Source organism: Cupressus sempervirens, chromosome 10 (assembly GCF_028749045.1).
Source record: "Cupressus sempervirens isolate cs-2001-9-10 chromosome 10, ASM2874904v1, whole genome shotgun sequence".
NCBI lineage: Eukaryota > Viridiplantae > Streptophyta > Pinopsida > Cupressales > Cupressaceae > Cupressus > Cupressus sempervirens.
In genome coordinates, this window is record NC_143127.1 from 561,726,142 (window position 1) to 561,754,134 (window position 27,993).

Here is a 27,993-nt window from a genome sequence, read left to right on the forward strand (position 1 = left end):
AATTCATGTTTATGGGACTTGAAGCATAAGTCTCTATATGATTAAGGGCCAAAGGCTCTGCTCTTATGGAAGCTTTTGTTCCATACCTTGTTCTAAAAAACATGTAAGACCAATCAGATGAAATATTGTTGGAAGATTTGGGAGATTACTGGAAGATTGGTTGGAAGCATGAATGCTGATGATATTCCTATGGGGAAGTACTACTATGATGATATGTTACATTCATGCTTGAGTTTTTCATTGATGCCAACATAGCAAGTTTGATGTCAACATAACAAGTTTTTTGTGGTATCTAACAAAAGAACAATGGAAAGATCAAGTTGGTATGGATAGCTAGTTGAGCATTATAACCACCTGAGGTTATGGAAGATACTTCTAAGTATCTGGTATATGCAGTTAACATCAGAAGTAGAAATGATAAGTCTAGAAGAAGTTATGTAATTTTTGGTGATGTCTATTCTAAGATAGAATTTACAGAGGCATGTTCTGGTAAACTTGTTATATCTCTTAGCAAAGTTGATATCTTAAGGATCAAGGTTGCGGACATGAAGAAGACATGTTTAGGATGATGTGGCTAAGCTCACTCATAATAATATTGCATGCACATTAAGTTATTCAAGTTGCAAGGTGAAAGATTAAGCTTATCACTAAGTGTAGCGTGTTCTTAATGTGGTCCTATAATAATTAATTAATAGGTTGGATCCTAATAGGGTTCACTTTAGAAAAGTGAAAATTAGTAACTAGTTGCAATTGGTGGTTTTTCCCAAATTGTGTTTCCACATTAAATCTTGATGTCACTTGTGTTCATGCTATTTATTTTATGTGTATGCAACTAAGTTAAAAAATATTAATCATAGAAAATATCTTAAATATTTTTTTTATGTTAAGTAGTTATTGAGTTATTTTAGTGTTTACCAAGTTACAACATTTTCTAGTGTAAACTGAGTGCATGTGTATTTGTCGAGTCATAGTAGGACATAGTTTAATAATAGTTTTGATTTGTATTGAAATCTAAGGGATCTAGAATTAATTTTAGTTATAACTGATTCACCCCTTCCCTCTTAGTTACTTATCTTATATTTCCAACAATTGGTAAAAGAGCTTCTTGGTGCTTACAAAAAGGTTTCAAGGACCTAAGCTAAATATTGGGATGCCTTACAGAAGGGAGATCCCAAAGTTGAACAAAGAAAACTTTGTAGCATGGGAGGAAATTATGAACTTGCATTTGGCAACTGTCAATGATTGAAGTTTGAAATACTTAAACACTACTTATAAGGCTCCTACTAGTACAATCTTTATAGAATAAATTGTTGAAAAGAAAAATCATAATATCATGATAATTGACATAGCATCAACTCTTAACTATGCTGAATTTGATGAAGTCAAAGGATTTGCTAGTGCTCATGAAATGTGGACCAAACTAAGGGATATCTATGGAGGTGATGATAATGTAATAAGAGCCAAGGTAGAAAGCTTGAGAGGCTAGTTTGATCAAATGAAAATAAGAGAGGATGAAAACATTGCAAAATATGTTGAAAGAATCAAAGCTAGTGTTAGTGCTATCAAAGCTTCGGGAGGAACAATTGATGATGTAATAGTGGTAGCAAGGTACTTAGAACCCTTCTTCCTATATATGCAATTAGAGTGTCTACTATTCAAGAAATGAGATGTGATTCAAATAACAAGATAACTTTGTATACACTAGTTGGAAGGTTGACAACATTTGAGCTAGATAACTATGATAATTATATTCATAGTTCTAGCAATCTTGAGTCAAAATTTAAAGCCAAGGTATCACTCAAGAAGAAAGTCAAAAATTCTAAAAGCAAATAGTTTGAAAGTGAAGAGGAAGATAGTTCTGATAGTGATCTTGAAGCCATTGAAGCATTACTCACAAGAAGGTATCCCAAAGGCAAAGGAAAATATAAAGGTAAAATCCCTTTAATCTATTTCTCTTGTGAAGAAGTTGGACATATTGCTACAAAATGTCCAAATAGAGAAGACAAAGATGAAAAGAAACACAATAAGTTCAAAGGCAAGAAGGATTTCAAAACCTACAAAGAATACAAGGATGAAGGTAAGAAATTTTGTTTCATAGCTAAAGATTCATATAGTAGTGAAGATGATGAAATGGTATATATTGTTATAAAATATGAATCTGATGATGAAGGAGATAAAATGACACTTATCTCTCATGTCAGCAAGAATGATACATGGATTATTGATAGTGGCTGCTCACATCATATGATTGGTGATAAAACAAAATTTGAACACATGGAACATTATGATGGTGGTAGTGTGAGATTTGGAAACAATGAACCTTGTTGCGTAAGAGGAAAATGTTGTATCTCACTAACCAATGAACTTAGATGTGACAATTCTTTTTGAGTTGAAGGACTAAATTAGAATCTACTAAGTGTGGCACAATTGAATAATATTGAATTCAAGGTGGAATTCAGGAATGGGAAGGCCAAACTATTGAATGGAAAAAGAAACTTGATATGGGTCTATGCAAAAATCATCAAATTAGAAAGATGGGAAAGACTAGTTTCAAAAGCAAGAACTTTCAATCAGAAGAAGTCTTGGAGTTGGTTCATACAAACCTATGTAGACCTATTGGAATAGAGAGTTATCGTGAAGATAATTATTTTATTCTATTTGTTGATGATTATTCTAAAATGATGAATGTAATGTATCTAAAAGAAAAATTTGAAGCTTTTCAAAAGTTTAAGTGGTATCTGGCATGAGTAGAGAAAGAAACTAGAAATCTAAGCTAAAATGTTTGAGATCAAATAGAGGTGGTGAATTCATTTCAAATGAGTTCAATGAATTTTGTATTGTAAATGGAATTAAGAGATAAGTATCAGCCCCTGGAACACCTCAGCAGATGGTATAGTCAAAAGAAGGAATAGATCCATAATGGGTTGTGCAAGAACCTTAATGATAGAAAAGAGTGTTGCAAATCAAATATTAGAAGGAAGCAATCAGTACTATAGTGCATACCTTGAATAGAGTATAGTTTAAGAAAGACTCAAATCAAAGTGCTTATGAAATATGGTATGGCTACAAATCCAATGTAAGTTAGTTGAAAGTATTTGGTAGAAAATGTTGTATCTCGAAGGAATCTAGGAAAGGTAAATTTGATGTCAAAGGTGATGAAGACATATTCCTAGGATACTCCTGTAGAAGTAAAGCATACAAATTTTTGAATCTAACTACTCATCAGATCATAGAAAGTGCAGAGGAAAATATCAGAGAACCTAAGGATTACAGAAGGTTTGTTTACTATGAACTTGATCCATTGCCAAGTCTATTTGGAAGCCATGATGCCTCACCCCCCAAGTCCTCAAAATCTCCAAAATCTATCGAGTTGAAATTAGTGCAACTCGAGTCACAGTTTGAAGGACCCAAGTCGCAATTAGAAGCTACCAAGCTAGTGCTAGAGCAAACTGAGTCTAATGGACCAGAGTCATAGATAGTGGAACCCATGCTTAATATAGAAGATCATAGAGAGGTTAGTGGAATGAATTATAAATACAAAGTACTTGTGTTAGCAAGATATGCCAAAAGGATCCATGCACCTAATCAGATCATTGGAGACAAGTTAGATGGAACAATGACAAGAAAAAAATTGAAAGGTACATATTTGCTTGCTAAATTTGAACCTAGAAATGTTAAAGATGCTTTGGATGATGAAAGTTGGATTGAAGCTATGAATGAAGAAATAGAATAGATAGGGAACAATAAGACTTGGACTCTTGTTCATAGAACCAAGGATACAAATGTAATTGGCACAAAGTGGGTATTAAAAAATAAGCTAAATGAAGATGGAAAAATTTCAAGAAACAAAGAAAAGTTAATGTGTAACGGTTATTCTCAAGAAGAAGGTGTTGATTATGGTGAAATTTTTTCCCCTATTGCAAGATTAGAAGGTGTTAGAACCTTAATAGCATATGCAACACATAGGGGATTTAGAGTATATCAAATGGATGTAAAATCTGCATTCTTGAATGGAATTCTTGATGAGGAAGTTTACATAGAACAACATGAAGGTTTTGAAGATCCTAGAAAAATAGATATGGTCTGAAAATTACATAAAGCATTGTATGGTCTCAAGCAAGCTCCTAGAGCTTGGTATGAAAGAATTCATAACTACTTGATAAAGATTGGTTTTCAAAGAACAAATGATAACAACAGTCTGTATATCAAAGAAGGTCCAGACAAGAAAATTGTGTTGGAAAAAATATTTGTGGATGACACTTTATTTATAGGAAATGATGACTTATAAAAGACATTTTTAGAATAGATGAGTAAAGAAATTGAGATGTCCATGTTTGGAGCAATAAAATTCTTTGTTAAATAACAGAAGAAAGATGGTATCTACATTACTCAATCCAAATATATCAAAGAGATACTAAAGAAGTTGGGAATGAAAGATTAAAAATCTATTGGAACACCTATGTCTACTAGACATAAGCTTTCCAAAAATGATGATTCCAAAGAGGTAGATCAAACCACATATAGATCAAAGATTGAAAAATTGCAATATGTAGTGCACACAAGGCTTGACATTACATTAGTAGTTGGTATGGTGGCAAGATTCTCAAAAAATCCCAAAGAAAATCACATGATGGAAATCATGAGAATCATGAGGTATTCAAAAGGTATTGAAGACTAGACTATGGTACAAAAAAGGAGGCAATTTGGATTTGAAAGCATGCACATATGCTGATTGGGCAGGAGTGTTGATGACAGAAAGAACACAAGTGGTGGAGAATTCTTTCTTGGTAAAAGACTTTTGTCTTGGACAAGCAAGAATTAGACTTGCATTTCTCAATCCATAACAGAAGCAGAATATGTGGCAATAGTAGTTAATTTTTCAAATGTTGTTTGTTGGCAGGTATGAAGATACAGATCAAGGATCCAGCGGTTATCTTCTATGATAACACTAGTGTAATTAATATATCCAAGAATCCTATGATGCATATCAAAACCAAGCACATTGCTATAAAATATCATTTTTTGGGAGAATTGGTACAAGATAAAGAGGTAATATTGGAATATGTGAATACAAAAGAACAAATTGCAGACATATTCACTAAGCCAATACCTAAGGATGCATTTTTGTATCTAAGAGGTAAGTTAGGGGTCATTCCCCTATCTGAAGCTCACTACATACAATGTAGTGATGCATCAACTAGAGCATGTTGAAGATCATCTAGTTGATGAAACATTTTCAAGGCACATTGAATCAATACATGGGGTACATTGATATTCACTATTGTCTTTGGAATGAGATGTCAAAGAGGGAGAATTTTGCTATGATATCTCACAAAAGATTTATAAAGAGGGAGAGTATATATTTCCAAAGATGTCAAAGAATGAGAACTTGGTTTGATATCAAAGAAGGAAAGTTTGCTATTAGAAGAAGATGTTGAAGACAAAGTTTTTGTAGATAGAGGGAGAAATTGAAGGTAGACAGAGTTCACACTAATAGATGGAGTTCTCATGGATGAAAATTGTAATGAAACTAAGGATATGTTCCTTTATTCTTTCTCTAAAATTTCATTATATTATGACATGTTGTTTTTCCATCAATGCCAAAGAGGGAGATTGTTGAAAATAGTTGATTAATTATGTATTATCTTTGATGTTTCACAAATGTCATATTATTGCTAGTCATTGTATGCGAAGCTCACTTGGGCATTGAAGATAGTTTCCTATTTCTACCGAGCATTCCAGAGTTTGCCTAGTTTAGAAGATAGTGTCTATAGAGCTCACTTGGGTGACAAAGAAAATTTTACAGAAGTTGAGTTTTAACTAAGCTCACTCAGTTAATGAAGGAATTTTTTGATGGAAGAAGTGTTAACTGAGCTCACTTGGTTACCGAAGGAACTTTGTGAATATGCAATGTTAACTAGGTTCACTTGGTTAGCATAGGAAAATCATTGTCGTGTTAGTATCTACCAAGTAGGGTTGACTAACAAAAGATTTTATTGTTTTGGCATATTAGATGATATTCTTTTTGTTCTTGTTTTAGCATAGAAGATTTGATGATTCTTAGAGGAAGTGAATTGGAAGGATAAGCAAAATATCCTTGTTGAGTTGCAAAAATACATTCGATTAGGAAGGATCAAGTATACAAGCTAGAATTGAGATCTATAATCAATAATTCAGTTGCATCAGAAATTAGGTCATCTCATTGTTACTTTCTAACCATTGTAGCAGTTATCTAAATCTCTTAACTGAGTTAGCTTAACAGCTATTTATAAATCCCTTAACAAGGTGGCATTTCTATTTGAAGTATCTAAAGACCAGTAACAAGGCCAATCCTAATAGAGTGATTAAGCCCTCTAATAGGGTCACACCTAACAATGTGTTTTGTAACCTTTAATAGGGTTGGCTCCTAATAGGTCTTACTTCAGAAGAGTGAAAACTAATAACTAGTAGTAATTGGTAGTTTTTCCTACATTGGGTTTTCACATTAAATCTTGGTGTCACTTGTGTTCATGATATTTATTTTATGTGTATGCAACTAAGTTAAATAAGATTAATCATAGATAATATCTTAAAGATTTTCATGTTAAGCAATTACTGAGTTATTTCAGTATTTACCAAGTTACAACATTTTCTAGTATAAGCCAAGTACATGTATGTTTGCTAAATTATAGTAGAATATAGTTTAATTAGAGTTTTGATTTGTATTGATATCTAAGGGATCTAGGATTTATTTTAGTGGTAACTGATTCACCCCTCCCCTCTCAGTTACTCATCTTATATTTCCAACACATTATACTTTACTGGCCTTCCTCTTGGATCACGTGTAACAACAAATGACCAACCTAGTTTGTGTGGAATGCCAAAGTAAAAAATTTGCTCACATTGGCTTGGAAGAAAATAGGGTTCATCTCCAACTAGCTCAAATAACCTTGTATTAATCATTATAAATCCCTTATCATGTTCAATAACAGTCCTATCAAGACAATTTTGATTCAGTCGTAGCCTATACCATTTGATGAAAAATAGAACTAATTTGAATGAATTAAATTCACACTCAAGTATATCATCCAAAATACCATAGTATCAATTTTTAGATTGTTGAGGATGTATGTCATTTCTAGACAAAATAATGGTGACCTTGAAGACTGCACTTATTCCAGAATCAAAAGTTTTCTTCATTTCATATGGCTTTTTATGTGAAATTTATGACCATGATAGTACATAGCATTGTGATATTTGATATGAAATTATTCAAACATGTCAAGATTATTTGCATCAATCTATGAGTTGATATTAAACTTATAGGTCATGATTGATAATCTTCTATGTACCTTTCTAGCTCTTAAGCCATATGCTAGATCAAGTACCATTGGTGTAACATTGGGATCTCCATTATGATGAGATTCTTTAACCAATGATGCAATACTATCCTATGTTAATGGGTGACCATTTTTTTGAGACCGTTCAACCCATATCATTATCCAACCAAGATTTTTTGTAATATACAAATGTAGTGCATCCCACTCATGACCAACTATAAAGAAAACAACTAGACTAGTTAGAAATAACTTATATTGGTGATGGATAAGAATTAATTAACTACAAAAAATAGCTTATAATTACGTCTCACTCTCCTCAATCTATCTTTCCCTGTTAGGTACTCCCATTTGAATTTGTTAATAGAGTTGGGATCCTAGACGTGATATATATAGATATTTGCTGTGAACTTTGGAAGATGTTCAGTAATGTATACCATCGTCTGGTATACCATATATCCATCTACCATAGAACCCTTAGGATGTGCTCTTTGTTGAACCGAGCCCTTCATAAATTTTAAGTGCCTCTCAACCATCCACATTGACCTAGTTTGTATAGGTCCACACAATTCAATCTCCTCAACTTGATGTATGAGGTAGTGCTCTTAAGCATTAAAAAAAGTTGAAGGTAGATACTTTTGCATTTGACACATAAGCTATGGAATTTTTCTCTTTCAATATTTTATATCTTTTTTAATCAATTTCTTTAGATGGTAACCACCTAAAAGAGATCCAACATGCAATAACATATAAACGAGATTTCATAAATACAATATAATATATGTGCAATTAATCTAAGAAATAACACTTCTAACCTCATATATTTTTCAGGATCATATATAACTTATTTAATACTATTATCAAACTAGTGTAAAAGGGATAGAGGTAGGACATATTGCAATCATTAAAAAATAATCATTTTAAAATATTATGAAATAATACAATAGGTAGTACATGAAATTTTACGAATATATTACAAATAGAGAACATGACTTACCTTGACGAAGGTATGCCCATCACGTGTTTTCAACCTTGGCCCAAAATCACCTTTCTTTGATACAAGAGTGCTTATATTTAAAGAAAATCTTGTGAGAAATTTAATTTTTTTATGACTTCTTTTAATGCTTCACTTTGTTGCTCTACTGATAACCTAGGAAGGACACTCATATTTATGCAATCTCCATTGCTATTTGATTCAATGAAATCTTTTAGTGCATGATTGGATTCATTAATGTTAGTACAAATCTTGTCAATTTTTCTCCATCACACATTCCATCCAATATTTTCCATAGTGTCTCTGTTACATTCTTTCCAATATACATGGCATCAAACAAATGCATGATTAAGAGATCTTTGTAGTATGGTAACCTACTAAATTGAGTAGGATAACTTTTTATTCCTCTAGAAAGTTGGTCATTGATGGCTTGACAACCTTCACAAGCATCAATTACATCATTACTAAATAAAAGACAATATCAAAATATAAATTTCAAACTTTGGACCACAAATTAGACATTACCTCAGTGATTTAGTCAATCATAGTCCAACTTCCATAGATGAGGTGTTATTCTTCATGGCCTTTATTCCATCTCTTCTTTCCCATTAAAAATATGTTTTTCAATAATTTGATTCTTATGATTATTATGGAGAAAGTTTCTAAACTCATCAAACACCTACTTTCCTAAACTTCTTGAATGATGAGATTTCATCTTCAGACCACAAACTAGACATGCAATTTTTCCTTTGTTTGAAGACTTAAAATATCATGTAAAATTAGGTCATGTGCAACTTAAGCATACAAAAATAATGTGTAAGCACCATAATAGACCAAAAATATGTGAGCTTAATAATATAACATACTGCAAAAATGAGTTAGCCTAGGGGCATCATGTATTGTCCATGCAAGCATTGCATGGAATTGAAATTGTCTTTGTCCTATTGGTCTAGATATATCATACATAATGACCCCATTCTATAACTCCAACAACTCGTGAATAAGGGGCTCAATATACATGTTCATATCTTTAACTTGGTACTTACCTAGTTATTGAATGAACAAAAATATTACATAATTATTATGACCATTTTCATGCACTATTTATAAATTACTTTAGATAACTATTAAATGAAAAAAATACCTAGTAAAATCATTGACAACATTATGTGCTCACTCTTTATGGACATCTAAGGAGGAATGTTATTGTTAATAACAAAAACAGGCCATACTGAGTAAATAAATCTCATATCTCCAAATGGATTGACATCATCTGCTAACAATGAAAGCTTGAGATTACAAGATTTATCTTTAAAGTGTGGCCATGTTTCCATGGTACAATCATTGACAACATTATGTGCTCCCTCTTTATGGACATACAAGCATGAATGTTATTGTTAATAACAAAAATAGGCCACACTAAGTAAATAGATCTCATATCACCAAATGGATTGACACCATCTGCTGCCAATGAAAGCTTGAGATTATGAGATTCATCTTTAAAGTGTGGCCATGTTTCTTCTATCTCTTTAAATTTAGAACTATCCATGGGCATTCACATAATGTCATATTGACTTTTATTGTGTGCATGGTAATCCATAAATTGTGCCAAGCTAGTGCACTTGAATAATTGTTGAAGACGTGGAATAATAGGAATGTATTGAAGAACCTTATAAGGCACTTTTTTTGTTGTTTGTCTAACCAATATCTACTAATATGAAAATTAGAGAATTCTATTGCAAATTCATGTTGCGTATGATATAGAATGTGATCATTGGGACATGCATCTATTGTTTGATACTTAATTCCAATTTGATTCATAATGATAGATAATTCTTAGTATGATGGTGGTAAAAAAAAATCACCTATCAACCTATAACAACAAATATGAACTATTAATATAATGAATAATAATGGTATGCTAATATTGAAGATGATAAAAGTGACATACCTTAGCATACATCACATTGCTACATTGGATAAACAATTCATAACCTTCAAGTTCACCAATAATGCTATAGTAGAGAGAAGAGTTGTTTAGGAGCCTTCATATAGGGGCTCGTGTGACTTCTCAAGTATAGGTATGTTAAGACCATCTTCATCATCATTATCAGATGTGCTAATACCGTCATCGTGAGCATCTTCATCATCTACGTCAATACCATCTTCTTCAATCACATCCTCTAGTGCATTATTGTAATAACCCCAATAGGTTATAACTTCTTCAAACATCAAAAATCTTTGTACTTCAGTGGTTTGAGATTTCGTCAAACACTTTGCAAGCAAGCTCTGATACCACTATAATAACCCTCCTCAAATCTGCTCTCAAAAAATGCTGATGAAGGCTCAAGGAATTTCATCAAATAATTCACATGCAAGGGATGTATGACTGATATAGTATTTCAGCTGGCTTTAAATGACTCTTTTTACAATTTTGCATCAATGAGAATCTTGTGCTAGAAGACTATAATGGACTACACAATGACCTAACATGAGTTTGCTACTAATTTTGACAATATTCAGTGCATATATATGATCTAAGCATGAGAAATGAACACCTACAACCAACTGGCATTTTTACAAACAGTTGGTATGCAAACTAACTCGCTAATACATAATGATATTAAATTGCTTAAATGACACCAGCAACTATTATCTTCTTAATTGCAATGAAAAAATACATTGCTCATGAAATATGGCCAAGACTTTGGCATTTGCATGGATTACAAAACGATAATGCTGGTATAATGCACACTTACAGCTGAAACTTATAACACCCTAAAAAAACAATACTAATAAAGGAACCTCGTTGTAGATGGCTATAATAATTTTCTTCAATGCTGCCCCTTCTATTTTTCTTTTTCGATTTGCTTTTTCGGACTGCTTTTTCGGTTATGCTTTTTTGGACTGCTTTTTCGGCCTGCTTTTTCGGTTCCACTTTTTCGGGCTGCTTTTTCATATCTTCTTTTTTCAGACTGCTACCCTATTGAATCTCAAGACCATATCTTTCAATGGTGACAAGATTTTCAACTTGAAGGGATTTTGTCCTTCAAACTATTGAGACATGATCTCTAGAAAATTTTCCAATTTCTTTGATTTTCCCAAGCATGCTTAAAAGAAGCTCTTCCATTTCTTTTATAGTGTTCTCACAAGGGCTCAATCCTTTGTTTTCTCAATGTGGGATAAAACATCACTCCCTTTTATGTAACTTATGTCTCCAATGTGTTATAAAATAAAGGGGACTCTTTTAATTTAAATATTTCCCACAAACTATAGTCTATGCATTAATAAAGTTAAATATTTAAATTTAACTTTATAAAATATCTTTATCAATGCATAACAAATCTTATCAATGATAAACAAGTCTTCTTGCCAATTTTAAACAATTACTATCGACATACCGATGCCACTGGATGTCCAACCATATCAAAGATGACTTACTATAAATAGTAAGTATGCCCAAAATTGCCTCAAAACCCCTCATAAAGACTCGCAACTAAAACTATCTAGGCCAAATGGCCTCTAAGTCCCTTTAATGTCTTGGTTAGCCTACGAGATCGTGGGGAAATAGGCTAATGACAACATCGTGCTATGAATGCTAAAAAGGGGACATTACAATTATCATGTTCTTCCATGGGAGTGTTATCTCCAATTTGGATATTCACACCTCCATGTTCCTCCAATAGGATATCAACATTCAAAAAACAATGAAAATGTTGGCCCCCTTCAGCATGACCATGTTCCCTACAATGACTTTGAGCTATTATGATCAAAATTCTTTGATTCTTTAAGCCCTTACACTTTTTGCAAGGACAATTACATTTATCACCTTTTCTTTGAAACTAAGACCAAAATGTAGCCATTGCCTCATTATTATTTTTTGGGTTCATAATGTCAGGTGTAGTCTTTCTTCATAAGAAAATATATCTACAAATATATTGGACATGTTGTACTTAATGTTTATATCTGCACGTATGGTTTTGAAAGAAAAATTTGGTGTAACTAATGTATATATTTGAAAAAATAATGGACATGTTGTACTTAATTTTTATATCTACACATATGGTTTTGAAAGAAAAATTTGGTGTAATTAATGTGTATATCAATATCTACAAAAATATTGGACATGTTGTACTTAATGTTTATATTTGTACATATGCTTCTGAAGAAAAAGTTGGTGCAATTTATGTGTATATCTACAAAAATATTGGACATGTACTTAATGTTCATATCTGCACATATGGTTTTGAAAGAAAAAGTTGGTGTAATGAATGTGTATATCTACAAAAATATTGGACATGCTGTACTTAATGTTTATATCTATACATATGATTTTGAAAGAAAAAGTTGGTGTATTTAATGTGTATATCTGCAAAAATATTGGACATGTTGTACTTAATGTTTATATCTGCACATATGGTTTTGAAAGAAAAATTTGGTCACCTCACTCAAATTCACCCATATTATAATATTAATAACTTTTGTTGACACAAATTTAACAAATTTCATTGAGCCTTTCCATTACTCCTTGTTTGTCATGAATTGGGGTCATTTAATAGGGTAAGTTTGTATTCAGTGTAAATTATGTACATATCATAGTTGTGAATATTTATTTTAGTAGTTCGGTATGATTCATTTTGGCAATTGTTCAGCTTTCCTTGTGTACATGTATAGCTTTGTGTACAAGCACCTATAGTTAGATATTAATCCAAACACATTACTATTCTATTGATCAAATGTGGTAGTATCAAGTTTTACATAAAATATGGACAACTTAGGTTTTTTTCTCCATGTTTCAGATAATGTCTTTCATGAAATGCATAAATGTTGTGGTGGTAATTTTGGGAACAACTAGGTAATAGTTGATAATAATTCTGAGTCTTATCTTCAACATCTCTTGAATCCTTAAATAGTTACACATAATAGTTCTTATTAGTTTAGAAAGATGTTTGACACCTACTTGTTTGCTAGATATCTCTCTTTTTGTTTAAATCTTTTGATGGAAAGATTCTTTTACCATTTTAGAACAATGTCATAGACCACATTTTCTAATCGATTTTGTTCAAACTTCTGTTATTTCTTTATTTTCTAAATTTTCCTTGTCAAAATTGATACTAGAAGACACCTTAATTTTTATCGATCTAATGGTATCTCCCACTTCAAGGAGAAAATGGAGATTGAGTTTTAGTTGTTTCATAGATTAACTACTCCAATTTCAGATGTCTGAACTTGAAGATACTTAAACAACAGTAGTTTGTGGGTTCATGGATTTGCAGACCTAAAACAAATTCACAAGTCCTCCTATGGCTATAACTTCCATATCCAATTCAAAATCCATCATAAAGCACCATTTCCCTAATCTAGTTGTGTCATCCCCTATTTGATTTGTTAACACAAAGACATAAATTGTATGAAAAAATAAAGCTCCTAAATTCTGAAGAAGCATTGTTGCCAAAACAATGTTGCTACCCCAAAATAAAGTTTATTTAAATACATATCTGACAAATATGACCAAAATATTTCAATTATGTAGCTCTTTTTTCCATCAAAGATAATGACCCAACAATAGTGTGAGCTTTTAATATTCAGTCATTACTTTATTATATATATATTATCTAATATTTTTTTAAAAAATAATTTGAGTATGCTTTTATAGTAAAATTAAGATTAGATAGCATGACTAAATGAAAAACAACATATTTAATGTTACAAAAAATATGACAAAAAAGGAAAATATAATATTTATCTTACGAAATACCAAAATTTCATAAATCCAACTACACTTTGAACTAATACTAATTATATTTTCAAAGAAATAAAACTTGATAAATATAATAGAATCCTCTAATATTTTAAACCCTTTATAGACACAACAACACTTAGATTTCAATAGTTTAGGAAACAATGAAAATGCAATGAGAGAAAAGAAAAACCTAACTAGAGCTTAGGAAAAAGCTTAGCTGCATGGATATAAATCAAAGTATTCACTTTCCTATTATCTAAATCTACATGAGTGATAGATCTAATATAGCTTTTTGGGTCACAATGCATTCGGATTTAGATGGCCACTACTTCCCACACTCATCAAATTTCATTTGAACACACATTACATCTCTGAAAGGTAAAAAAACCTTGCCATTTCCATTCAGATGATACATGCCAGCCTTTTGTCCATCTTCAAAAAGCAAGTACATTATTTGGTTCTTCAATAAAATTCTTGCAGTTATCCCCAAGAATAATATTTGGAATTATAACAATTATTTGACAAGTCTTTCTCTCTAGATCAAATCTTAGGTGCATAACAATTTTATCTTAATATTTTTTCATATAATCTGATTCTTAACAATTTTATCTTAATATTCTTTCATATAATCTAAAATCCTTCTTGTTCTGGTTAGGCTTGCATCTTCAAGATAATGTGTATTCATAGTCAATGGGTTGATCAATTTAAGAAATCCAAGAATAGGAGAAAGAAAAAGATTGTTTTCAAAGTATTTCAAATAAGTAGCCTTGGCTCACACTTGGTATTGGGCTAAGCAGAGAGGATGGCTCATGCTAAAGAAAAGATCCATATGGTAGGGTAAAGCAATATTTGTACAAAAGAATAGTTAATTCTGGAATTTTGATTATTATAATCTATTAGATAGATATGGAATTTTTTTTTTTATTAGATGGAATATAGCCAATTTCTATCAATGAGAACTTTTTATAGCATAAAGTTCAAATCAAAATACAACAATTTATATGCTATTTTAAATATATGTAGTTTGATGATGAGTTTTATATGATGTGTTAAAGGGAAAAAGGCTAAAAGTGTATAATATATTAAAATAAAGGGAGTGTACATATTGATAAGAGGATTTGGCTGCAAACAAGACTTCTCTTCCACTTCCATGCCCATGATAGGCATAATGATCTCTTGGGAATTATTACCCTCTTCTTACAAAAGATGAGCATCTTCATAGAAGTCCATAACTTCTGCATCACAACCCAATACAACTAGCTCCTAAGGCCATGATGTGGTTGTAGTTCAACTTGAAGATCACCTCAAGAAAGGAGTCCATGCACATACCCAAATGCTTGTCTCCCACTTGTGGGTCCTAGAATTTCACAAGTCAGAGTAAAGGAGAAAACTCATTTTAAATAGACATAGAGACATGCTTGTGACTATCAATAGACTAGGTCAGGGTTATTTATATTAGATAAACATGGGGAGCAATCGACTTTGAAATAAGATACAATGGGGCATGATACATAAAAATTCTTCTTAGTTTTGTTGCGAGCATGTCTGATACATGTCTAATAGTTACCTTTGAAGATTGTACCAAGATTTGCATAGGAGATTTGCACATTAAACAAAATATTGGATTAAGCACTCTGTACTTTATTTTCTAGCTTTCACAAATAGTAAAAACATTCCAAGTAGAGCCAAAAATCCTATATACTTAAGGAAACTGAATCTCTAATCCATTTTAGTCTTACTCTTGTTTGATTGTTGTTGACAAGGGCTAGAACATAGGGTTGATGCTACCCATGCAAGGAACATCACCCTCTCTTTAATGTGCTCCAAAGTGCACCTACAAGCAGTACACATACTTGAGCCAAAGACCTCATAATAGATAGTTGTAAGCCAATACCTATTAAATTATTTTCATCCAAGAAAATGGAACCTTGATCCAACATTAGTAACATATTTGATAACCAATTAGCTACTAAGTTCACTTCCCTATAGTAGTAGGCAATTGAGAATTCAAAAAACTGTGGTAGCAACTTCCAAACCTCCCCTAATATATATTGTAACTCACAATCATTTTTGGCATGAGAGCTGATGTTATAATTTGGGAGTCACCTTTTATGACCAATCTAGAAATGCCCATTGATGAGCCTTCAAGTATAGCTCTTGCATCCCCCACATTATTTGATCCATCTGGGACCCTTGCATAAAGTACTTTCAGAATTCAACCCTTGTAATCCCTCACCACTGCACTTAATTTTTGGTAGCCTTAGTTAGTTCTGTAAATGTATTTGGTATGCATTAAAAACCAATAGAAAGGATGTTGGTATCCATAAAACTGGGAATGGAATAAATAGAACACAAAAAATTGATATATGGATAGTGTTGTACTTTTTCCTTCTTTTTTTTTTTCTCTCAATCCCATGATTACACTACTATTGTGATAAATTAATATTCATGAAACTATGAAGGAGAAATAATTTGAAAATTACAACATTGCTAGATGTCAGAAAATTTATTTCACATGCCATTGTGGGATCAAGAGATGGTGATGATCACATCCATCCCCTCCCTGATATCAATGTCAATGATACATCAGATAATATAAATGAAAGTCATCATAAAATATTAAACTCAAGAGAGAAGTAGGTTGATGTGAATCAAAGGGTACATTCATTTTTTTATTCTAAGGCATAAATACAATGAGAAAGGGACCCTAAAGTATAAACAATTGTTTACAGAGCATAAATGATAGGGATCTTGAAAATGGACTACATCCCAAATGATAAATACTTGGATAAAGAAAAAAGAATATGAATATACCTGCATAATACATAATATAGTTGGGAAAAAATAATGCCATAGATTGAATCAACCATGTGCTCAACATACGTGATCTAAAAATCATAATGAAAATCAGTCTATATGCATGGCATGTATGAGTTACAACTATAGTCATCAAACAATGTAAAAGGACTTGTATAGTATTGAAATTTATAAATTCATCCTCCACTACACATGATTTAATATATTTTGACCTAAATTCTTTAGGAAGCTCTACAATTTAAAGTACTTTCTCAAAAGAAGGTTTAGGTGCTAAGGAAAACTCACTTGCAAGTGAAGATCTCGTCATAGGTGATGGGGAAGAATAAGTGAATATTGTTCTTGTCAAAGTAGTTATAGGTGTAGAGGGAGCATATGGTAGACTTGGAACACTTGAAATAAATAAATATTTCTAGGGTAAGGTTCTAGAGCTATCCCTTGTTCAAAAGCTACACAAGCAACCTAGTTATTAGAATATATCATAAGTCTTGTTATCCTCTCTATTAATAATTTTTATTAGAGGTGTTTATGCACTTTGTGGATCCTCTTGTCTAGTTGTTATTGCCAATGTGAGTGTTAAAAAAATAATTCAATTGTGTTTCAAACTAGTTGAGGAATTTATTCCTCAAAATATAGATTTATTATTGCAATAATACAAATGGGTTTCTCACTGTAGCACAACCACTACTAAAATGGAGAGAATTAGTTCCCAATGGAAGGGCCTCACACATTTTTCCACACATTTGACCCTCAAGTACATGATCAAGATGGAGACTACTGCTATATTGCAGGTTGCTTACAAGATTTTCTGACAAGGAATCTTAGCAATGCAAGCAAGACAATGGTTAGATTTGGTGCAGGGGTTTGGACTCCATTGTAATATCACACCATTGGAGGTAGTGGTGTAGGGCACCCTGAACATCTACCATGAAATTTGAGTTATAATTAGCATGTTTTGAGTCATGTTAAATTAGGATATTAGTTGTTTCTTATCAAGTTATTAGGTGTTCAAATTAAGGTCATGTTGACCAATTTCTTGTTTTAAGTGTTATGGGTCAAAGTGAGTCAAAAGTGGGAAAATGTCATGCAAGGAATAAATAGAACATATTATAGAGTTAAGATGTCATAATGTGATGTTGAACCTATTTATGGTGCCTAGGAAAGTATATTGGAACTTAAAATGCAAAATGTGGAAAAAAGGTGTAAAATTGCTAAGAAATGTTGTTAGCAATTCTTTGCAAAAAATGACAAAGTGTAGAAGGTAAATAGTCATTCATCTTGTTTGAGAAATTAGGGAGATGAAAAGTCATGTTATGATATAAAGAAATGTAATCTCATGTTATTGATATAGAGGGAGATATAGAGAAGGTAAGTGAAAGGTTTTGTGTATGGTTTTTGAAGTAGAAATCAGTTTTTTGTGTAATATTGTTGATATACTAGTATTTATATTATAGTCCTTCTATCTTCTCCTTTACTTCATGGTTATGGTGGTTATTAAGTTTCTTATATAGATAAAAGAAGATCTAGAACTACTATTGATATTATAAATGGATTTAGTATCATTTGGTGATTGAAAAGAAGAGCTCACTGCTCACAGTTAGGTAGTAATGTTTGAATGATAGTCATTATTTCTACTTCATATCTCGTGGACCCGTGGTTGTGATATTCATTAAACTTCCTATATACATGGAAATGAAGGTTGATATTGAATGTTTTGTCTAGTATCCCAGGGTTATCACCAAGATCTTCTTAATTCATTATTTAGACAGTAAATCCTAAATTGTGTTAGAGTACAATATTATCTTTTTGGTTGCATATTCCATTGTATGAAATTAGAAAGGATGAGAGGGATTACTATGGTGTTTTAGAGTACCATTGTATTGTCTCCCAACATACCCTACTCCTTACCACAGAGTTGACCATGAATGAATAAACTAATATGTTGTTGAATATAATAACTGTGAGACAATAGTCTGGAAACCCCTGATAGAGGTGGTTATTTCTTTTATAGATTTTTGGAGGTTGGCATATATCCTTGGGGTGATAAGAAACACTTCCAAAGTGTGGAGCGGCTAAGTTATTGAAGTTTGGGAGGCAACCACCATATTCAACAAGGAAACTTGCATTATCACAAGGGTGGCTTTAGTAAAATAGCATGGAATTTGGGTTATTTTAGCTTGAAGAGAAGATTATTAATTATATTTATTATTATTAGAATGTCAATATAACAAAGTAAATAACCTATTAACTAATATTCATATTGAGTTTCACTTATCATCTAAATTATCTTATCAAGCTATATTACTATTGATGAAAGAACATCCAACAATGCATACATTCAACAATGCATATAAACTTGAATATCTTTGAAGTGAGTGGATAGTGATATGACAGAGGCTTAATACATTACACTTAGTTGGAGTTTGTAGGCATATTTCTAGAAATGGGAGGACAATAAACTAGAAAGATTATTGTGCAATTACTAACAAGCCAACCAATTATAAATGACATAATATCATTTTGATGAAACTCTTTCAAAATACACATTTAAAAATAATAATTACTTATTGATTTGATCAAACCCTTGCCAAATACATTATGCGATAAGAAAAGTTGCAGATTTCTACCACTTAGCAATGGAAACTTGAAACCTATCAAATGTTTGCAATGACAACTCGAAACCTATCAAACGTTTGCAATGGAAACTTGATCAACTTGCAAACCATACGAGAAATGAAAATGTAAAAAAAAAAGGCACCTAAGGCAACTCAAAATGCAATAAACAACACTTTAAGGGGATTGATCAATGGAAAATGGTTGCTTCTTACCTCAAATGGCTCCTGTGCACGCAAAGCTCATTGAACCAACTCCTCCTGTGAAAAAAAAATGTTATGTCATTTTCTTTCTTTTTTGTTATTAAACCTAATTTGGTCAAATTTTTGACCAAATCGGGCCCAAAAAAAATAAAATTTCATAGGTGAATTTGGCCTTTGGCCGAAAAATTAGTGAAAAGGTACTAGTGTTAGCCATAATGCTAATCATTTTTACTAGAAACATTTGTGGATCAATTAAATTAGAATTTATTATGTATTTATTTGTCTACAAATTTACTAGCAACTTAAATATAAATATTTAATTAATTTAAGATTAAAAAAATTATTTTCTTATTATATATTACTATAATTATATTTAATATTTAACAAGTGCCAAGTAGCTTGTACTTATAGTTTAAATTTAATAATTAATTATAATTGTGTGTTCATCAAAATAATATATTTTTAGATGATGAAAATAATATAATTTGTTAAAATAGACCCATATCATTTTTGATGAAAGTATTAAAGCATATAGTTATGATTTTCATAAAATTAAGTCAAATAAATACGATGAAAATTATTATTATTAGCACCAAAAATACATTTAACATATTTTTGCTAAAAAACTACTCAAGAAAGTGGTATACTGAGGAAGTCCCTAAAAAGGGGGTCTTATAACACAAATTGATTTCAACAAATGAGGCTTCAAATAAATAGTGTGTTTATTGAAAAAAAATTAAAATTTGAAATTTTAACTTTACTAAAACTATGAATATTTGCAAAATAAAAAATATAATTTGATATGATTAGTGTCTATTAATTGAGTAATCAGTACAAATGAAAGCAATAGTATTGCAATGAAATCAATTTTAACTTTACTAAAACTATGAATATTTGCAAAATAAAAAAAATAGTGTGATATGATTTCTATTAATTGAGTAATCAATACAAAAGAAAGCAATAGTATTGCAATGAAATCATCTGAAATTCAGGTGATCTCAAGTAAACATCACCATGACCACTCTAACTTTGCATATTTATCATAATATGTCATCTCTGTTAATTATTCATTCATTTCTTAAATAAACATAATCAATTGAATCAAATTAACATGAAAGAAATGTACCTGTAGACATAAGTGGTATCATGCCCCACTTAGAGTCCAATGTGAATGTTAATGGCCCACCAAAGAACTAATACATACATGGATAAAAGTTTTGAGTCAATTATTCATATGATTACATACTAAATAAATGTATTAATTGAAATGATTGAATCGGTACTATGAAGTTATTGACATAGTGTAAATGGGTTCAAGGGATCAATATTAATATTAGCAACTCTTTGACCCTAAATTTTGAATAATGTCAATACATACTAAATTATTAGTCATTCATGCACATATGAGATGGATCAAATTCATTTAATATAATTGTAAATATATACTTGTGTATCAGTGCCAAATGCGGCATTGAGGAAATCCTCTATCATCGTCCCATCATCCTCCTCATCTCTACTAGCACTTCAATATGTGCATAGAGCTCCACATGACATGCACATATGACCTCCTCTAAATGGAGGAGACTCATTTGCAAAAAAAATGAGTGGTGCACTGAATGAGGCTCTAAGTCAAAGCAAGTTAATAGTGCCAAGTGTGTTAACCTCTACATATTCCTTCACAATAGAAGGATCAATAAGATGCTCCATATGCAACTTGTCAATATGTTCCCTAGTTATGTTAGGGTCACAATGTGCCAATAGTCTCTCAAACAATGACCCCCCACCTCTATCTTGAGAATCTAGCATAACAAAATAATTGGGGATCTCCCCAAGGATAAAATCACAATACAAATTCCTTCAGAAATGAATTGGAATCTCATGATTATTATAGGGAGAGAGATCAAATACCATCCACAATTTTTCCAAAAAATTAATTTTATATCTTCATTAATGCACCAATGGATGGGGAACCACTTGGTTGTAGTTCTCAGGGTGTTTTGTTCTCCTAGCTTTCTAAACAAAGCACATATGTCATCTTTTCTAATTTTCTTCTTTTTTACATCTTCATGGAAAAATTTATTAGCATAATAACTTTTTTTCATCTCTCTTACTATTCCATAGATACAACTGACCATTAAGGGAGGCTACTTGACCCCCAATGCTTTCAAGTGATTGTACCAATTGCATCATAACATGATTAGTTAGACCTTATTTTTGTAGCCTTCAAACTAATGGTTCTACTTTAGTTCTCCCTCATCTTTAGAGGAGATCTTTTGATTGGTGGAGGTCATGGAGGTTCTTGTTATTCACGTGGAGGGTTTTGAGGCTCATTTGGTGGAGCGTTCAGTGTTGGGTTTGGTTGAATTGATGGATTTGGCGATTGAGTATTTTTGAGAAGATTGGATGGCTCATTTTGCACATTCCCTGATAATTAAAGAATTTGGTATTTTAAAAAACTAAACAAATAGTAATTAAAATTGATTAAAAACATTAAAAAAAACTTAAAATTTATTAAAAATAAAATTTTAAAACTAACTGCTTCCACCCAGTTATGATTCCTAATGATGTGGAGATGCATTTGACGTGATTGGGAAAAGAAAATGGCAATATAGTGCAAAATCAAAGTCTTGGGAAGAAAAATTAGTTATCAACACAAACTTGAAATGGAAAATGGCAATGTATTGCACAATCAAAGTCTTGGGAAGAAAAGGTAGTTCTCAACACAAACTTGAAATGGAAAAATGAAAATGAGCCACGAGTTTTGTTATTTTTGTAATTTTGATAGGGTGGTTGTGCTATTGCACAATCACACTATGTAGGGTGATCACACTATTGTGCGATTAAATTGTTTTGATTTTGACAGGAGATCACACTATAGTGTGACCACACTATATTTTGAGTTTGATGAGCCTAAGACTCATCACATCCAAGGCATAGTGCGATCTTGCTACACTTTATATGTGAAAAAGGTGACACCTTTTTGGTACCACAACTTTATGCACACACTCATCTAGGGTTTATCAATGCATATGACTATTGGGTGGTGATATGAAACAACCTTGACTCTAATCTTTTTTAAAATAGGAACATATCTCCACCAATTAGTTCTAATTTTTATTATAAATTTTTAATTTAAATATTAAGTAAATTTAATCTGCAACATTCCATCTCATGTATTACATATTACTATGATAATCTTTAATATTCAATAATTGTAAAAAGAATCTAATTCCATTTGATTATGATAAATTGAATGGAATGTGAGAATTAGAATTAGTAGGTACCCGCCACTGAATATAAATATTAAGCTAATTTAAGATTTACAATGTTTAAATTTAGTAATTAGTTAGAATTGTATATTAGTCAAAATAATATATTGTTAGATTCATAAGATAAAATACTTTACTAAAATAAAAGAATAATCTAAATATTTAAAATACAATAAAATGAAGGAAAATCTTTTTATAATCTTTAATATCAAATTTTTACAAAAATTTATTTATCTTTTTTTTTTTTTTTTGGTAAAAACAATCTAAGAGTGAGAAAAAATGTTTGTGATAAAAATTATATATATAATTTAAGAATGAGAAGCATACCAATGACAATATGATGCAAATTTATTATTATTGGCACAAAATATGTGTAACAAATATTTGTTTGCCAAAAAAAGGCCAAAGAAAGTGGAATATGGAGGAAGCCATGCAAAAAGGAGTCTTATAACACAAATGAATGAGGTTTCAAATAAATAGTGTATTTATTGAAAAAATATTAAAAATAGAATTCTAAAGAATATAATTAATTTTGGAACCGACATTTGTAACTTATGAATTAAAATTAATTCTAATGCTTATAAGGTTTACTATTTACTATTTCATAACTATAAAAAGGGTTGTAATTTAGATTTACTATAGTAAATTGAATGGAATTTGAGATTTAATTGGCCTACCTTATTTCTTAGTTGAGGATTTCAAACATAACCATAACACTAATAAAAATAATAATAAAAACATACATGGACCAATCAGCTCTCATTTTTATTATATATGTTTAATTTACTTACCACTTAAATTTAAATATTAAGTTAAGATAAATATTCATGTCCCTATTACAGATTACTACAATTAAATTTAATATTTAATAACTATACAAAGATTCATTTTTTGGGTAATAAATTGAATGGAATGTGAGAATTAGTTGGTCAACAGTGTTAGATGTTTGTGAATGATTGAAATTTTTATTATCATAATTTATAAATTTAAGCATCACTTAAATTGAAATATTAAATTAATCTTAGATATGCCATTTCTTCTCCCATTACAAAGTATTATGATAAATTTTAATATTGTAACAAAAAAGGATAAAATTTTATTAAGACAAGAAGAGATGGAGAAAGGAGCTCTATCAGGATCAACAAATCATCAAATTCACCCATTTAGTCAAGCAATCTACAAATCAATAAATGTAAAAAGGCTCTAACTCAATTTTATTTTGCTAAATTGAATAAAATGTGCACATGAGTTGGTTGTCCTAGGAAATTAATAAAATTAACTCTAATGCTAATATTTTTTACTAGGAACATGTGTTGTGTAAGTCAATTTGTTTGAATATTTATTTATTTAAAAAATATGATCACTTAATTTGAATATTAAGTTAATGTAAGATAAAATATTTGTCTTTTTTTACAAAGCACTATAATAAAAATTTGATATTTAATAAATATAAAATGATTCTAATTCAATTTTAATGTAATAAAATTGAATGGAATGTGAGAATTAGTTGATCGATTTACTAAGTTGAAAATTTCAATAAAAAATTTCTAATGCTAAAAACATAGTGGACCAATTACCCACCTTCTAACTTGAAACTTTCAATAATTATTTTTTGGTAATGCTAAACATAGTTTGCCAATTATTTTTGGCATTCTAGTCAACTTATTAGAATGATGTTAGAAATCATATTTTTTATAGGGACAAACTAATCTCAAGACAAAAATGTACTAAAGTCAAAAAAAAATTACAGATTCACCAAAACGTAATGATGTTATTTTCAATTTTTTGAAAATTGAACTGAGCCGCGTCCTTTTTCATAAACCCTAATTCTAACATATGTTGTGACAAGTACATACATACAGCACAAGTGAAGATTTTGTGTAGAAGCTTGGATTACAAACAGCATTGGTTCTGAAATTACCATCATATATGATAATGGCAGAGAAAGGGAAGCTGTGTTCAGAGGTTTACAACATTACCTACAAACTTCAAAGTCGTGAGATTGGTAATAGGTTGATATTGAGAAATGTTCATTCTCAGATTATGTTTCGCGATTTTCAGTTGCAGAAAGAGCTTGATACAAATGAACCATCCAAGATTGTACAAATAGGTATATCTCCTGATATTATAGTTGTTTTGGCACAATCAGGTCTTTGTACTGCATTTGATAGAGACACAAATAAAATACTTCAACGCTTGAATTTGAATCGACGTGATCTAATTAAAAGGTTGTTCTATGTGAAGAAAGATAATTCTGTCATCACACTATCAGCTCATGCTTCCCATGGATTCTCAATCAAGTGCAGAAAAATCCCACTTGACTACATTAGAAATGGTCAATCGAATGTTGGCTTCGATTTGTTTGAGGGTGAAAATCTCACTTTTCCTGGTATTGCAGGGTTTGATTCTCTCAATGCGAAAGCTGTTATTTCAGTTCATGGTCATATTTTCAAGGTGTTTGATTTGAAAAACTGTACACTCTTGTACACCATAGCTGAAAGAGAAATTGAAAATATAAGGATTGCTTCTGATATAATGCTCTTAGTATTAAAAAGAAGTGCTTGTGGGAACTTTCTTCCTCTGAAGATCTTATCCACAGAGGATAATACTGTTTTGAAATCTTTTCAGCATGCAGTAGTGCCCAATAAAAAGGTTGATTTCGTTAAGCTGATTCATGACAAGATACTCGTAAAACAAGAGAATGAGTGCCCACAAATAATTGATGTTCTGAGTGGAAACACGATTCAATTGAGCAAACAATGGTTTAAGAAGACTCCAGCATGTTTTTTCCTGCGCAAGAAACGATTATTCTTGACATTGCACGGTGAGACTGTTTTTGTATGGAATTTGCAAGGAGAGGTTGTTGCATTTTACAGAAACCGCTTTATCAGGAGTCCTGGTTCGCTTTGTCATTTTACTCGTGATGGAGAGCTCCTCCTTTCTTACAACAAACTAAGTCAGTCATCAATAAACATTGTTGACCTCTTGACTGGAAACTGCTATGCTGAGATTGGTGGTAATGACCCAGATCAAGATCAAGATGTGAGTGTAAGGCTCAAGAATGCTTTTGAAGATGTTACTACATTGGTATATGATGAAGAAAGAAATGAGATCTATACAGGCAATGCCAGGGGGATTGTACATGTTTGGTCAAACTAAATTTTACTGATTGGACTCTCTCCTGGGAGGGTTATTTATCAGTGTGACATGTGGTATTAAAGAATCATACAAGTTGTTTGAAATCTACATTCACAAACCGGCAGCTGTTATGGTAGGTACATTTTGATTTTGATTTTCAGCAGCCATTTACATCTGTTCATATTCATCTCCAATTTCTCTCCATCTTCTGCAAAACATCATACCATTTTACAGATGTTTTAAATCTTTTAAACCTCCTATAGTTAGATTGGATAATTGAATGCTGGAATGAATCATTTTGCTCTTCGTTTAAACTTAAATGTAGTTATTTGCCGATTGGTTAAGATATGCAGTAATCCACCTCATATAAATCCTTCTAACCCATTTTACACCTCAATATATACATCTATAAACTGTGGTTGTGCTGAAATTTGCATGTGATGCTACTCAGGTCTGCAGTTAAGGTGGTACATATAGTTTTGCTTAATGGACTGTAATTAATTATATTAGTTTTATTCTGTTATGATGTTTCTATGAAACTCTGTGAGTTGAAGTATGGGATGGTTTCAAAAGATTGTTTTATAGTGTATACCTTTTCTTTTAATGTTGGTAAGCCAAAGTTACATTCTGATTTGAATAAATAAGTTGAGTTTCTTTGAAATCTGATCCTAGCTCCAATAAATTTAGTCTCTCAAGAAAGAAATTTTACAAATGCTCTTACTAGTTTTTAATCTGTTAATGACTACCATTATATTACAGTAATGGGTCTCATACATTCCTTCATTAAAGAGAATGATTATTTTTAACTGATAGTACACTGTCTTACTACAGTCATGGGGCTCATGAATTTCTAGTTCGGAACAAGAAAATTTAGAAATTCAACAGCTAATTCAAAACTATATTTTCCTTTTACAGAATTTTTAAATAAATTTTGTCTGAGGCATTAGATTCTAAATTCTATAGAGAATAATTAAAAGTTTCCAGGGGGCTTCACACTCGCATCTGCTGCTTTGCTTCCATCATCTGGTGTTGCCAGAAAAATCAATTTGCATTTTCATTGTTTTTCCCAAATCTAGGGAATTTGTTTGAGAATCTGCAAACAAGTATATCTTCTGCCCATTTTGTTAAGATTTCTTCCACTGCAAACAAAGACGTGGGCTTCTGCTGAATTCAGGCATTGCATACAAAAGTATTTCTCTAAGGTTTGTCTGTGTTTCAACATCTGACAAAAGTATTTTCCTTTTGTGCATGTCCTGTAACAACCCTGTCATACAAAAGCTGTTGAATTATGAAACTCAGGATTGCTTCTACAGTTTTACACATATGTAACTCAGCATTGTGATGATAGTTTTACATATATAACATTGTTGTAATATTCTCCCATTTCCTCAAAAGAGGATACAAAAGATAATGCCAAAACCAATCGATGATAAGGTGTCACTTAGAGTATGACCAACCAATCAATGATAAGGCGCCACTCAGAGTATGACCAACCAAAATTCTAACTTTGATTGATCTACTTTAGAATAGAATCATTATCTTTTATCATATTGTATATTTTTAAAAAAGCTATCAAAAACAAGTTATCATACTTCCATTTTAATTACTGCAAGGACTGATTTGAATTAAGAACTTTTCTACGAAAAAATGGGCCAGTAGCTTTACAGACCAGGGTAAAAGTTTTCTTTTGAGTAATAGGAGGAATTAACTTATTCTTATGATTCTTCCAATCTCCTTATTGATTGTCACCCAATAGGTCCTCAATGGTTTTAATACCTTTTTCATACCAAGATTTTGCAGAATAACATTGAGTTAAGGCTAAGGGTCTATTATTAAGATAGATGCTCCACCAAATAGATGTATCATAAATGATGTAATTAAGGGACCCTCCTGTAGCATCCCT

General features: G+C 31.3%; 1 protein-coding gene across 1 annotated transcript; it reads left to right on the forward strand.

The window, feature by feature from the left end:
- Positions 1 to 24,887: 24,887 nt before the first annotated feature.
- Positions 24,888 to 26,111, forward strand: LOC149535124 (uncharacterized). The gene has a single exon (XM_089806113.1). It carries the CDS (start codon positions 24,888 to 24,890, stop codon positions 26,109 to 26,111), a length of 1,224 nt encoding a protein of 407 aa, XP_089662239.1.
- The last annotated feature ends 1,882 nt before the right edge of the window (positions 26,112 to 27,993 follow it).

Coding starts and splice junctions, on each gene's coding strand:
- LOC149535124 (XM_089806113.1), top strand. CDS start 24,888: ATGGCAGAGAAAGGGAAGCTGTGTTCAGAGGTTTACAACATTACCTAC.